General features: G+C 38.5%; 1 protein-coding gene across 2 annotated transcripts; it reads left to right on the forward strand.

Moving 5' to 3' along the window:
- The first annotated feature begins 3,816 nt into the window (after positions 1-3,816).
- LOC132640386 (uncharacterized) lies at positions 3,817-10,196 on the forward strand. 2 transcript variants are annotated; one of them, XM_060356964.1, is made up of 9 exons: positions 3,817-4,217; positions 4,305-4,486; positions 6,379-6,560; positions 6,764-7,048; positions 7,425-7,483; positions 7,576-7,612; positions 7,717-7,788; positions 9,164-9,488; positions 9,621-10,196. In XM_060356964.1, the coding sequence occupies exons 1-9, from the start codon at positions 4,088-4,090 to the stop codon at positions 9,975-9,977; spliced, it is 1,629 nt and encodes a 542-aa protein (XP_060212947.1). In that variant the 5' UTR covers positions 3,817-4,087; the 3' UTR covers positions 9,978-10,196. The 2 variants fall into 2 exon arrangements, with proteins under 2 accessions (XP_060212947.1, XP_060212948.1); XM_060356965.1 differs by lacking the exons at positions 3,817-4,217; positions 4,305-4,486 and adding an exon at positions 5,413-5,560.
- Positions 10,197-16,184: the final 5,988 nt, after the last annotated feature.

A 16,184-nucleotide genomic window follows, 5' to 3' on the forward strand; every position in this document is an offset into this window, starting at 1 on the left:
AGGACCTGAAATTCCACCATGATTAGGCGCCAATGCCTCCAACACATTCAATAATCTGGTCACCACATCTGTGGGCATAGCAATAGTAGGTGCAGCAGCTGGTGCCGGTAGAGTGTTTTGAACCACCTGTTTCTGCACTTGCTCTGACGCAACTCGGGGCTGATCCCCATTCACAACTTCAGGCTGAGGAGTGGCCTGAGTCCTAGTCTGAGCTCTAGTCTGATGAAGCACTAGCCTCTCTACCACTGCGGGTAGCACTCTGTCCAGTACCACATTTAGCAGATGAAGATGCACGTTTCTTAGCCATCTGTGAAATAAATATTACAAGGTTAAACTTGATTCAACTCACGCACGAACAAGGAATGAAAGAAGGGAAAACTTCCTAGATGTCCAGTAGCCTCAAGGTCATAAGTATGGGCGCCTACATACCCATGAACAAGATTCTACTAAACACTACTCCATGACCCGGGACTTAAAGCCTAGGCTCTGATAACAACTTTGTCATCGTCCCAAAATACTCGCTAGACGTGATTGGCACCCAGCAAACACCACCCGCCAGGCGAACCGTATATCATATCCCTTAATCATTTACAAAAGCACTAAAAGAAAATAAGTGCAGGTCCAACAACAGTTATTAATGATAAAAATGCGAAATAGTCGCCAACCAAATCCATAATCGATTTATGAAAACCAACCAACGCTAAGATAAAAAGAATCTCTAGCCCACATACTCACGCTAAGACCATGGAGCATTTAACAGAGTTACATGAGTTTGAGTGTCGGGCATGTAAACCCAAAATAAAAGAAATAACTAGAAATAAACTAGATAAAGCTGAAATGGCCTGCCTCCATGAACAATGCGGTGGCTCACCTCAGCAACAGAATCCACTCACGAAGTCTTCAATTACTAGCCTCGTTCTCAACGATAGTATCTGCATGGACATGCAGGTAAGGAGTGAATTATACATAAATATAACCCAGTAAGATCCTCGATCCACCACTTCAAATACCCCTGGAACAAGTGTTAGAAAATACAAACACACAACAAGCACAAAAATAGTATGCACCTGAATATATTATTATATAATAGCAACCAAGGTCCAAACCACTGTTTATCAAATATATTATATATCTCCACACAATTTACACTACGAACCGTCATAAGTGGCAGTTAAAGAATTAGTCAACACTATGAATCCACGGCAACATACACAATGCCCCAATATCATCAAGAAGCATACACAATGCTAAGGGAAGCATACACAATGCCCCAATATAATCAAGAAGCATACACAATGCTAAGGGAAGCATACACAATGCCCCAATACCATGGCTCACAGCTATATCACATCACAAAATAATTTATAAAGAGAGTTTTGGATTATTTGAAAATATAGTATATGCGGTTAGCCTTAAGGACCATCGATTCTTCCAAGCACACGCTCGCCCCAACACATGGACCAGGCAGACAGAACATATTTTTTGAAACGGGTTTTGAAAAGCAAGTACCCAAAGCTTAAAGTCTCACTTACCTCAAATTCACAATTCAAGCACACTTCCTAATAAATCAAAACTACGTTCTCGAGTCTCCAGATTGCCTCAAACTACACAAAAACGAATTTAGAATGGTCAAAACCCTTAGGGTAAACCACTTCTATATTTTTAGAGGCTTAAACGGTTAAAGTCAAATTTTAAAGGATGAAAACGCCCTCTGGTCAATGTGCTCAAAACCTGACAAGACTTATGTTTTCGGAAAGGCCTTAACGAGAGGATTCTAACGATATATAGAAGTCTAAAATTCGACGCTATTTGCCCTTTCAAATCAATGATTTTGGTTGAAGAACCCTAGAGCTAAACTTTCTCAATTTCTCAAAATATCCCCATGTTTTCACCATAAAGATTCACCCATAATTATGCAATAAACTTAAATAAAAGATTAGAGTCATTACCTTGATGATTTGGGATGAAAGTTTTTGTTTTTATCCTCTCTTTTCCTTTCTTTTTCTCCCTTTCTTTTCCTTTGTTCCACTGGTTTTTTTCTCCTTCTGTTGGCACGGTTCCCCCTTTTTTTTTTTTTTTTTTCTTTCAGCAATTTAGTGATTCAGGTCTGATGGCATATCCATCAGAATTTTAAAGCCCCCCCCCCCCCCCCCCCCCATTTTTTTTCCTTTTCCTTTTTCTTTTTGGGCTTGGCCCACTAAATTGCTTCTTTTTTCTATTTTCTCTTTAATTCTAATTACGAATTTCTTTTCTTTTAAATTCCTTTTAGCTAAAATTACCAACTAAACCCTTATTTAAAAATTGGGCTATTACATGAGCATCTCCACCATCAATCGGTAGATTGAACGTTCAAGTCACTTCGGAGAGTAGGTGAGAGTGAGACACTATTGATCCTCCTGATGAGGTGGGGTAGGATAAAAAGAAGAAGATAAAAATCAATAAAATTGAAATGAATTATAGGAGATTAATGTTTTAAATCTCAAAAGAGTTAAAAATGATACTGTGGACAATGAAATTTTGTTAAATTTAGATTATATTAAATTCAAGATATATTAGTCCAAAGAAATATATGGGCTAATATAATTGAATTGGTTATCTTAGTTCAAAATTTAATTTCATTGGGCTAGTCCAATTAATTGGCTACAAATGATGAACCCACTTTTCTAAGCCCAATATATCATTTTATCCTAGAGGCCCAAATGAGTGCCACGTGTCAAATGACGTGGCATGCCAAGTCAAGCAAAGGAGCAATAGAATGCCACGTGTCAAAATGACGCAGCAGGCCCAGTCAAATCAAAGACCAATGAAGGTGTGCCATGTGTATAGATGACATGTTCTGGCCAATCAAATATAGTCATGCCACTTCATTTTGATTGGTCGAAAGGAGTTCATCCTTATCACAACTCTTTCATTCTACAAATATAAATAGGAGTCTCATAATTCAGAAAAAGGGACCAGAAATTAAAACAAGAAGCCAGAGGGAGCTCGTGGATCAAATGCTACAAGTATTCTACAAGCTGCAAGCATTTCTCTACGAGTTTCAAATACCCGAAGATCAAGAACGAAGGCGAATCAAATATCAAGGCGTTCAAGATCAAATTCACTTGTTTGTGGCGGCCATGAAAGTATTCGTGACGAATCAATTCAAATCAAAATCAAATTCAACATAAATTCAAGATCAAACTCAAAAGCCCTTGAATTTATTATTGCGAAGATGAATCAGAGGATTTATAGAGATTGTAACACTCATATTCTGAAACTAAATACAACGATTGTTGTGATAATTTCCTGTCTTGATTAATGTTTTCCCGACGCGAATTTTATTGTCAACAGATACATAATATGTTGATATTGTCAACAGATACATAGTATGTAATAAATGAATTGAGGCGTGCACAAATTGACGATGTTATTATTTTTACTTATCTCTTATTATTAAAAATAGATTTTTTTACGCACTTGTTAATTTTAGCAAATTAAAAGATGCTTATTATTTTCTTATAGTATTATTCTTATCATTAAGTACCTACAAAAAATACTACTAAAAGTCAATATAGATTTTCAAAAAGTAAATAATAAAAATAATTTAATAAACAAACCTTTAGTAAAGAGTTTCTTTAAGGGGAGTATTGCGTCAACCAGAGTCAAAATAAGAAGGATCGGAGGAATATATTTTTGCCGTATTTTTTTCAAAAGGAGTATATATTTTAAGCCCTAAAAATAATAATAAAAATAAATAAGGGCAAATCAGGAAATAAGTTTGAAAGACAAAGACATCCTGGTTGTTAGGCATCAAATATCTATGTTCTCACATACATTTCCTTCCCCGTGTCCAACTCGTCGAGGCTTCTTGCTTCAATATCAATTTTTATTACGACATTTCCTCCTTTTGTTCTCTCTCTCATACTCCATGTGAAGCATGTTTTGAACAGTAAAAATCGTACTATTTCCTTTCCTCCTCTCTGTCAGACCTCTCCAGTGTGTTCCCAGATCTGCATAACGTTTAAACATTTCCATTGCAGATTTTGCACAAGATTTTAACATTGCCTTCGCCACTTTTCCTAGATACCCATCATTACAAATTACAATGTTGGGTAAAGGGTCATTGCTATTTTCTCTTGTAACTGCTTTCTTCATTTTCTCTTCCTTTCTCTTCTCCCTCACCCTTGCAAGATCTGATTCTCATTTTCCTTCCTTCCAAACTCCACCCCTTTCAGGTATTCTACTTTTTCTTTGATTTCAGTGTCAAAAGATCTTTCTGTATTGTTTATTGTTTGCTGATATGTATGTGTGTGTATATTTAGATGACGGAATTAGGAATGAGTATGATGTGGTGGTGACCAAAAGGTTTCTTGCTGAAATTCCTGAGGCCCCATTGAACTCGTCACTTATTTTGGCTGCTAAGAGAACGTATAGAAAAGATCCTCTCAATGGTTTCAAGAGATATACTGGGGGCTGGAATATCAGTGAGCGCCATTACTGGGCTGTAAGTATTCAACTTTTTTACTTGTAAATCTCTGTGTGCAACAAATTTTCTCAATACGGAAAATAAACTGCAAACCAATTAAACAGAGATTGTACTGATGAATATTTGTGAGTACAACTCTGTTTATTCCTTGATTCTTCTCTCTGAACTTCCTCAGTGGTTCGAGGCCTGTTAGTAGCGTGTTTCTCTGCGGTTTGAGGGCCGTTAGTAGCTTATGATTTGGACCTGCTTGCGATGTAGTATTTGATGCCTTGATTTCTTTGTGAATATCCCAGGACTTTATGAGATATTCGAGATGTCTTCTCAAGGGAATATGTGTCCCTTTATACGGGCGTGATCTAGGGTTTAGGCTAGAGTAGCCTTCAAAAAATCCTAACCGACCTTAGAGTTTGAAGATGGATTGGACTCATCTTGTAGCGTCCTATTTTAAATACGGTAAAATTTCGATGTCTATAATCTGCGGCAACTTAAGGAACATGCTTCACAATGTTTACAGCACAGGGTATTCCGGTATTGTGGGTTGAAAGTTGAAACCTTTGTTCTAGCAAAATTAGAAAGAAGTTGTGGGGCAAGGAGTGAGATCTCTGTTGCTGTCACCAGAGTGTTTTCTGAAATTAAGTGCTGCAATTTTGTTGTTTCTTGCATTGGAATTGAAAACTATTAGATAAATCACCACCTTGTCTGGCCTTGGAATATAAAATTAGTACTATTATTTAGTTATATGAAATCTGTATTTCAAACTTATTTACACATTGTGGAAGGGAAGTTTGAAAATTTACTCCCCTTTTCTTGGGCTGCATAGAGAAGAGGAAAGGGGAAAAAAAAAGTAAAAATTCTTCACTTCTGTAATTGAATATGATTTCAGAACAGTAAAATTTCCATTTCCTCTATACTTCTCCAACCAAACTAAGGTCTAACAAAAAAAATAACTGGTCCATTAACCTTATCCTTTGATTTGTGTTTTATGTTATGCTTCCTTCTTATCTTTTTTGCCAAGCACATGGAGTCAAACACAGATTCTTTGCCTTCGGAGCCCAATTGCAGACCTTTTCAAGTCACGCTGTCTTCATAAAAGTTAGTGACCATTCATTTCTAAGTGGTAGTTAGCCAACTGTGTTGACTACAAAAAATGTTACTCTTGTCATGACTAAGCTTTTACCTAATTTGGCAATGACAAAATGGTCCAGGCCATTGTCTTTGGAAGGTGGAAAATTTTCTTTCCACTACTCTGACGAGTGTCATGAGTTATATTACCATCATAATTTTCAATGATGGACTACAGTCTACAAGACATAGTAATAGAGGATCTCATCTTGCCTCCAGCATGCAGATACTTTACCTGAAAATGGTTAGTATTCTAATTTATGTCATGGGATTCTATAAACCACAAGCAGAGAGATTACTATCTCGTATCATGCTTGTCCTAATAAATTTCTGAGATTAAAAGTTATTATCATTTGATTGATCAGAGCGGAGTATGTAATTGCATCTCCGAAAAAAGATGATCTTCAGTGACTTGAAACTTTATTTGCTCATCAGTATGAGCTGATTTTGTCCATGCATTTCAAGACAATGATGCTATAACAGGTCTGATATGACGACTTAAATTGCCTTCGTGCACTGCAATATCCATGTTTATGTTTCAAATGTTTGATTACCTTTTAGAAATGGGATCCCAATCTTCATTATCAGCAAATAAAACCTTGTTTATGTACTTTAAAAAAGTTGTCACTCAATCTGTACTTGGCTGAACATTTCTCTCTCTCTTTTTTTTTTCTTTCTTTTTATTCCGACTCTTACCAATGAAGTATGCACTTAGTTGTCTTTCCTAAAGTTATAGTTGCATGAAGTATTTGTTCAATTGTTTCTAAGTTATATTTATTTCTGTGCAGTCTGTGGCTTTCACTGCAGCTCCATTCTTTGTCGTTGCGCTGGTCTGGTTTGTGATCTTCGCACTGTGCTTATTGTTCATCTGTGTCTGCTACTGTTGCTGTAGAAGAGAACCTTATGGCTACTCCCGAATAGCTTATGCTCTCTCCCTCATACTCCTCATACTTTTCACCATAGCTGCAGTGTATTTCCCTCTCTCTCTCTCTCTCTCTCTCTCTAGCATTTACAGATGCTTATGGCTGCGTACGAAGAATTGATATCCACTCTCACATTACGAATACTCCCAATTTTCCTCAATTTCTCACTCATGAACATACATGTCACATTCCCGTTCCCTCTGTTCTGATGTGCCCATTTTATAACTTACGTATTTCGTTCCTTGTGCAGTGTTGGATGTATCATTTTGTACATTGGCCAGGGAAAGTTTCACAGCAGTACAGTTAACACATTGGATTATGTGGTCCATCAGGCAAATACCACAGCGGATAGGCTCAGAAACGTCTCAGGTTATCTAGCAGCAGCCAAATTTATTGCTGTGGATCAAGTTTTGCTTCCTGGTTCAGTCCAAACAGACATAGACCGCATCCAAACCAAGATTAATTCTTCTGCTAATACTCTCTCCAGTAAAACAGAAGACAATAAGGATGACATAGCAGGCTTGGTAGAGTCCGTGTAAGTGAATACCATTACAAGCTTCTTCTTTGCTATTTATATCTTTAGAACTTACACAACTGAATCGAGTTCTTGTACTTCTATGGGTCTGCCTTATGGATTGATTTTGTCCTTTCATCTATTCCAGACTATTTAATTGCATCTATTCGAAACAATTATTTTGTGGGTCATGTCTTTAAATCTTGTGTATGATAATATTAGGCTGTCAACTTCTTTTGTGGCCCATCTTTTTTCGTTCCAAGGAATATTTCAAACTCAGTATTTTGAGGGATACCTTTTCTAAATTCTTGCTTATCTAGTTGCACTTCAATCCACCAAACACACATATTCCTTTGCTGTTTAGGGCTCTAAAATGCCTATGGTAATATTTATGCAGGCGATTGGCTCTAATCGTTCTATCAGCCATTATGCTTCTATTGACATTTCTTGGATTTGGTAAGATTACCATTACATTAGAACTCTGAGCGTAAGAATTATTTAACAAGTTCTACTAATAAAAGTTTCCCTGTTTTCTTTTCTCCTTCTAGTACTTTCAATTTTCGGGATGCAGGTTTTCGTTTACATGTAAGTGAACATTTCATATTACTAAGCTGTTCTTTCTTGTAGTTCCTTTCCTTGGCTCTGCTATTTTGTTTCAACGAATGCTCTTCTGTTCTATTTTTGTGCAGCTTGGTAATTTTTGGATGGATTCTTGTCACTGGGACTTTAATTTTGTGTGGCATATTTCTTGTTCTCCACAAGTAAGCTCTGTCCTATATTTTACTTCTCACAACTTACAGTTTTACTAAGCTAGTAATATACTTCACGTTATTTCTTGAGTGCGGAAAATCTTCTTCTTGTGCGTACAACTTCAAGCGATAGGTTCTGCAGTTCCATCCCAGAAAGGATACGCTAAAGTCAACTGCAATCTGATATTAGATTCAGAGTAATTCTGCCTTTCTGCAGCTATCGTCAACATAAAATTGCTGGTGTCAGCTGGGGGGTGTTTCGGGGGGGGGGGGGGGGGGGAGGGGAGGGAGCCTGCCAGGCTTTAGATATTGGTATTTGATTTAAACATTTTAGATGTCTGTTTTGATTATACTTCTAGCTGGTGCTTCTTGATTCCCACTCTGGTCATTACTCATTAGTATCATTAAGATCCTGTCAAACCTGTCAAATACTCCGTCCGGTCCAAAATAATTGAGGTTTTAGACTTGGGCACACAAATTAAGGACACTTACTCCTAAAAATTAAGAGGTGTATTGACTAAAATACCCTTAATTAAGAGGATTTTTTTGTTTTTGTTTTCATAGGGGCTTTGAAACTATAACTTTGAAACTATAACAAGCATTAAATTTGTTCATTCAATTAAGAATGTGTCAAGGGTAAATTTGAAAAAAGAATTAAATACATTCTTGATAGACTAAAACCTCAATTATTTTGGACCAACTTTTAGAGGCTAAATCCTCAATTATTTTGGACCGGAGGGAGTAGTACTAAAACTGCTAAACTTTGACTGCTAGAATGTCTCATTATTGAGGGCGTGTTTGGTACGAAGGAAAATGTTTTCCCGGAAACCAGTAGGTTTCTTACTTATGTTCGTTTGGTAAGTAAGCAAAAAAATAATAAGTATTCCAAGAGTATTTGTATGTAATCTAGCAAAACACTATCGGGGTGAGATGAGATGGGGAGTAGGGGTTTGAGAGTGGCGAGGGGATGGTCAAGGGTTGGCGGTTGGGGGCAATGGGTGGGTGAGGAGGAGAGACAATGAACTTGGAATGTCACTTATGGAACTTTTTGTCCCTACTTCCATTAGGGAATTCATTTTTCAGGAACTTGTTTTCCTTGAAAAAATGTTTTTCAAAACATTTTGACCAACCAACAACAAGAATGACATACCCAGTGTAACATGGAAAACTAGGAAAACATATTCCAGAAATTTTTCCTCCATACCAAACACCCTTAGTGATAAACATGTGTAGATATTTGAACACTCCTTTAGCTGTTGGGAATTTGTGTCTTCTCTATTTATTAGAAGCCTGTAAGTCACGTCTTTGCCCATTCTTTACTGATGTCAGTCGATTCATAAATGTAGTTTTTGAAACATCTCTAATTGTTTTCTGTTTGATATGTCAGTGTGACTTCAGACACTTGTGTAGCAATGAACCAGTGGGTCCAACACCCTCTTGCTAGTACAGCTTTAGATGATATATTGCCGTGTGTGGACAATGCCACTGCACAAGAGACCCTTACCAAAAGCAAAGAAGTCACTTCTCAGCTGGTCGGTGTTGTTAACCGGGTCATTACAAATGTGTCCAACAACAATTTTCCCCCCAACTTTGGTCCTTTGTACTACAATCAATCTGGACCTAAGCTGCCAACCCTTTGCAATCCGTTTAACACAGACTTGACTGATAGATCCTGTAGTCCTGGTGAAGTGGACTTGAGCAATGCGACAAAGGTACGCCTTATAACTTCTTCCTGAAAAGTTGAAATCACTCTCTATCCTCGACATGTGATGCTTTTGAAGGAGTCGCAATTTCCTTACTAAAATGTAGAGTTATTACAACCTCCAATTTTTTCTATCATGCAGGTATGGAAGACTTCTGTCTGTCAAGTTTCCCCTAGTGGCATTTGTTCCACAACAGGCCGTCTGACTCCGACCATCTACGGCCAGATGGCAGCTGCTGTAAATGTGAGCTTTGGATTGTACCATTATGGTCCTTTCCTGGTTGACCTAGAAGATTGTGATTTTGTTAGACAAACATTTGGAGAAATATATAGAATATACTGTCCCGGACTTCAGCATTACAGCAGATGGGTTTACATTGGCTTGGTGATGGTTGGTGTAGCAGTACTGCTTTCCCTCACATTCTGGGTCATATATGGGAGAGAGAGGCGGCACCGTGTCTATACAAAAGAACACATGCCCAAGCCGATTTACGAATAGTCTGCTTTGCTTTTTTTAATGCTAGTTAGAGGTGTATTGTTGTGGATCAAATTTTCTGTATATACTGATTAGTAATGGCTGTACTAGAGCTTATGGTTATATTGTGTTACTAGGTTCATTCCTTGGGGTTGAACTGCAATTGTGTACTGTTCAGATGATAGGAATTCTATCTTGATGTTATTATGCCATATATGGGAATGGTAGATGTGTAAAAGCTTACCCGCCTCGCTATGTACCAAATCAATGGATGCATAATATATATTTGCACATGATTAGGAATAAGGATTAGGGATAAAGTCTGCTTACACTCCACCCTTCCCGGATCCCGCTTGTGGGGTCACAATGGATATGTTGTCATTTTAGTGACATTGAGGCCACAGGACGGAGCGAGAGTATTAGCTACGGGTCGGACAAATTAATAACTTTTATTTAGATCTTGTATTTTGTATTAGAAAATTCATTAAATATATATATAACAATTAATTTTGAATTCCGTAACGATAATTACTATGGGGTTAGTGACTAGTTTAGAGCCCATAAACTTAACATTTTGATACCTTTGTGTAAAGTTTTGGCATGCATAAATTTGAGTCCAATGGTTGAATTTTTAGGCCTCTCTTGTTCCTTCCCCTTTGAACATTAATGCATTCTTTGCATTTTCTGAATAAGCAAAAGCATAAAAATTTCATCCTTAAATGAATATATCAAGAAGGCTGATCTTCCCATTGATCTTTATTTCCTTTTGGCCGAATAGTCAAAAATATATTTACATACACCACCACATACTACAAATTGTAATAAAAATATAGCGTAAAGGTGGGGGCAAACTATTTTCTTAAACCAGAAATTCGAAAATTAAAGAAAACGTAGAGAGTAAAAACCTAAAATCAGAAAAGGTACTCCTTACCACAAACCTGTCAGTGGAAACTTGAATGTGAAATTCCTTGTTTGACGTTATTAAGAGGTACTCCTTAGCACAATTGATCTTCTGCCACCTAATTGTTTACCCCTAAAAAGGTAACAGTTAGAATTTGTACGCGGTTTAAAGGATACGTGATTTAATCAGTTGTTAACGTAATGAAATATGAAATAATAATCAGTTGTATGTAACAAACAAAGATAGAAATAGCCCGAATTGTTTATTGCTTGTAACTGAAAACTGGTCCGGTGCAGAGCGTTAAGCTGAGTGCCCGAGCCAAATTGCTAAAGAACTTGAACTTTATGAAATTTTACAGAGTAAGTGCATGAGATTGGAATCAGATCCCTTCTAATGAGAGGGTTTACCTCTTTTTATAGTACAAGAGTTAGGTCCTAATGCTCATTAAAATCTGATATTTGATACTAATTACTATTAACGGCGCCTTAACAGCTGGTCGCGTAACGGTTGGCGTAATGGCGGCGTGAAATCCGGCATGTAACGAATTTCTCGCGTTGTGCTAACTAGCGTCTCTCTGGCTCACTGGATTAACGACCCCTTGGACGTCATTTCATCCGAATCTCCGAACTCAAACCAACGCCACATCTTGAAGTCAACGTTCCTATTTTACTCCGACCTCTCGTCGGGAGGTCACAACATTTTACACTGGTTTTTACCGTATACAGATAGTCCCCACACTTCCCGGATCAGAGTTTATTGGAGTGATGGGAAGTGGAATGATAACCTCGGTATCTTCTCTTGTAAGCTTCTTTTCGGAAATGGGCGGGAGATCAGACGTCCCCTCACATCACGTCTTTCTGACTTCGCACACGTGTATCTGCCTGATTGGGCTGTCCCTTTGGTTCTCGAATTGGAACGTTTCGCCATTATTACTCTCCCCCTATAAAAGTGCGATTCATTCCCTTTTCACCTTTTACCATTAGATTAATTACTCCTCGAACTTCTTTTGAATCGTCAACCTTGTTCTTGCTTTCCTTCAAATCTCCATCTATCAACCTTTAAAACTTCATATCAATCTTCACCTGCCAACCTTCAAAGCTTCATATCAATCTTCAAATCTTCATTTCATTCTTCGAATCTTCATCCCATTCTTCAAATCTTCATCTAGATCACCAAATCCTAATAAAAAATGGCAACGAACTCTAGATCTTCTTCCAAAAACGCTTCATCGGCTACTTCTCCACCTCCAACGACCGACGTCGTTGCTAACCCCGAGGTTAGCGCTTAGATCAATCCCTTCGAACCTCGGGCTCAAGATATTCTGCCTTTGCACTATCACTTCGACACCGAATTCGCTGTCGAGACAACTTCGAGAAAGTCCGACAGAGGCTATGATGTCAGACTCTATCCTTCTTCTATCAAGGAAATGGACCTTCTACGAGTCCGAACTGATTATGGTTGGACAACCCAACTTTTCGAGATCGTTGTTCAGGGTCGGGATGATGACATTACCACCTTTAGGGATGAATAATCAAACATATACACCTATCCCTTCACCTTCAAACTTGAACCCCCGATCGATCAAGTCATCCTTGGCACCTGACATGTGCAGAACGTACAACTTATGCCTCGCACAAATTGGTCCATCTGTCTGGTGGACTGTAACTTGTCTCCGCTTTTTAGCGAACAATGTCAATGCGGACTTTACTTTACACCATTTGATCCGGCTGTACAGTCCGTGGATCTTTCGCGGAGGGATTATAAAGCCCTTGAAATGAGGGAAATACCCTATCCTTTCCAGCGTTGATGACAACAAAGACCGAGGCTGGGTGGAATGTTTTGTCAGGGTTAAAACCGTGGAGATAATCCCAGCGGGATCCATGCCATTCCTCGAGCGGTGGAACATGAAACGCTAGCATCGTAGAACTTTTGTTTTCTCCACATGCTTTCAATTATTCATCCAACTCTCTTATACTTCAATCGTTGCATGGATCCCAGATGAAATAGAAAACTTCCCCGATTGGGTAGAGGGCATTATATGCCAATATCTGCACCAACTACGCATATGGAAAGAGCTGTCCGACGAGAAGTGGATAGCAAAGAATCATGGTAAGTAGATCTTTTTCCTATTTTGCTTCGTGTTTTTTCCTTCGCTCATCCCTTTCCCTAACTTTAATATTATCTTTCTCAGGCCTGCTGAAGGGTTCGTCAATCCCAAGGCCCGAACCAACAGATGCCTCTCCCGCACCAAGTTCAGTGTTTGATCCATGGGACTCAGCGCGGCTCACTGTGTTAAGCGTTCGCTTCTGATGAAATGTTTTGATTTCAACGATGTCCCTCAAGAAAACTACAGCCGCCAGAAGGGCAAGCGTGTGGCCGGTAAGGCCACTAGCTGTACTCGACAGGCCACGAGGGCCCAGGAGAAGATTCAGAGTGAGGGACCGTCTGAGACATTGCATACCCCAACTCTAGCACCAGCCCTAGTTCCTCAGCCGGATGCAGAGGCCCAGGATATACGGTGTCACGACTTACCCAGAGGGCCGCAACGGGCACCCGGTGCTAGCCCACCCGGGCAGCTCTTAACATACCTTTACATTTACATCTAGGTGAGCCACATATAAAATCATACATTTCTATTCATCAATCATACTAATCCCATTGGACAACAACACCTTCATATCAACATTGGCAATTGTGCCCATATCAATGTACATAAGCCGACGAGGCTAACAAAATGATGTCCAAAATATAGGCCGACAAGGCCAAACACATCTAACTATATACACATGTCTACGAGCCTCTAAGGAGAGTATGTCATATCATATAGGCGGGACAGGACCCCGCTATGCCCATAAATATGTACACAAAAGAATCAATACCAAAAGCTATAGCTCCGAATGAAATGGAGCTTCGCTATGCAGTCCCTGAGAAATATAGCTAAGTATCAAGCCTGTCTCCGTGGCCACCTGCGGGCATGATGCAGTGTCCACAAACAAAAAGGACGTCAGTACGAAGAATGTATTGAGTATGTAAAGCATGATCAATATCATTATAGGAGCATAATAAGCGACATAAGAGATAGCATAATATGGAAGATAGTAGTATCATCGTCATAAGCACTTACTTGCCATTCATAGGGACTTTCCATTTCTAATGTGTGATTGTGTACATACATCCATATCCGTATCCGTATTCATATCCGTACTCATTTACATTTCGTATCCATAATCGTATTCATATACGTATTCTTATTCGTATTCGTGTTCATACTCATATCTATGTCATGTACATATCCGTATCATATACATAGTAATATCATATACATATCATTTTTGTCACGACCCAACCCCGTAGGTCGTGACTAGTGCCTGAATTGAACACTCATGTCACTTGTTAACTATAGTCATTTACAGCTAGCATATCATGAACTCATTTGTTTAGAAAAGACAGGACGTTATTCTAAAGCTGTCACAATTACAACAACACACACACACACACATATATATATATATATATATATATATATATATATATATATATATATATATATATATATATATATATATATACGCAAGCCGACAAGGCTGCCACTACACGCAACATTCCAAACATACACACATATGCAAGCCGACAAGGCTGCCATCACGAATGGGTACGCCCCAAACATAAGTCATGTTTATACAACGCAACAACGACTATATACAGACCCACACAGATGTCCACAGACCTCTAAGAGTAATGACCGTATCATATGGCGGGACAGGGTCCCGCCGTACCCAAATAAACACATATGAATTCAACATAAGGGAGTTATACCACAAGCTAGGCTCCGGAACAAAGGAGCAGTCAAAAATAGCTGAATAAGTGTCCGAAGCTGGCGGATCTCCGAAACGAGCGTCTGTACCTGCGGGCATGAACGCAGCCCCCGAAGAAAGGGGGGTCAGTACGGAATATGTACTGAGCATATAAAGCATGAAACATAGTGATAGACTCATACTGAGATAAGATGTACAGGACTCAATGCAACCAACAGAATTTCATGAAAACTTGCCTTTGAACATATTTCGTCTGTATCGTTCTCATATCAATATTAACATAGTGTTTCGTAATCAATGTTGCATAATCATTCCGTATATAACATGTATAACGTGTCCCGGCCCTTTAGTAAGGGACTCGGTAATCATAATCATAGCATCATAAACATAAACATATACGTGTCCAGGCCCTTTAGTAAGGGACTCGGTAATAAGGAATATATGCCCTCCTGGCCACCATCTCCATATCATCATATCATCATGTCATCATCATACTTATATATATATATATATATATATATATATAACGTGTCCCGGCCCTCTAGTGAGGGACTCGGTGAATAATATAGTAAACATGTACACGAAAACGTGTCCTGGCCCGGGACTCAGTGAAGGATATAGCGGTATGCACGAGCAGAGTAATAAGCAACCACATATATGCAATTCATCTTTTGAGACTCAATGGATAAGCAACTAACCGGCTCTAAAGTATTGGGATAATAATCATATTCAATTCTTTTCAACTCTCATTATAAGTTATAGCAAGGAACGTTTCAGCTTTCATGTACATGTATCAAATTGACATGGTGTAGTTTTTGAAAGTCAAGTATGCTTCTGTTCATGCCATTCTTTTAAGAGTAAGACCTTCTATACATCATTCATTAGTCAATCATGTAGTAGACTCGTGACAATAGCATTAAGGAAATATAGAATCATAAGTCATGCATGGAACTAGAGAGTAGAATTTACCCCAAGGTTCATATCGTTTCATACTTACGTCTAGGACATGCCAAAAGAAAGAAAGAATAGGCTTTACATACCTTTAGCGTTTAGTCGTATTATACTTGTACTTGCTGCCCAATAACACTTATCCTATATCAAGATATCAAGAGCTACAATTAGTCTACAAAGGAATTTAATACGTATTTTGACGCTCACAATCCCTTTCTAACGTTTAAACGACGTTTCGTTCGCATTCAAACCAACTACATACAACCAATCCAACATCAATAATCATATGTTCAGTACCAATCCGGACAGCCCACATAACATTCCAAATATCCCACATTCACAACATTCCATAACGATTCACATACGGCTACTACATTCTCAAGTTACTCCTAATAATCCGTAGCCTTAACGTTTTCGTGTAACAACTTTACAACAACCCAAACAACGTAAATGCAATAGAAGACAACATGTCCAAAACAGTTCCTAACAACAACACGCCCAAAACAGTCCCTAACCAATCAACACGCCCAAAACAGTCCCTAACCAACAACATAAAGGTGCCCG

Source organism: Lycium barbarum, chromosome 5, assembly GCF_019175385.1.
Source record: "Lycium barbarum isolate Lr01 chromosome 5, ASM1917538v2, whole genome shotgun sequence".
NCBI classification, from domain to species: Eukaryota; Viridiplantae; Streptophyta; class Magnoliopsida; order Solanales; family Solanaceae; genus Lycium; species Lycium barbarum.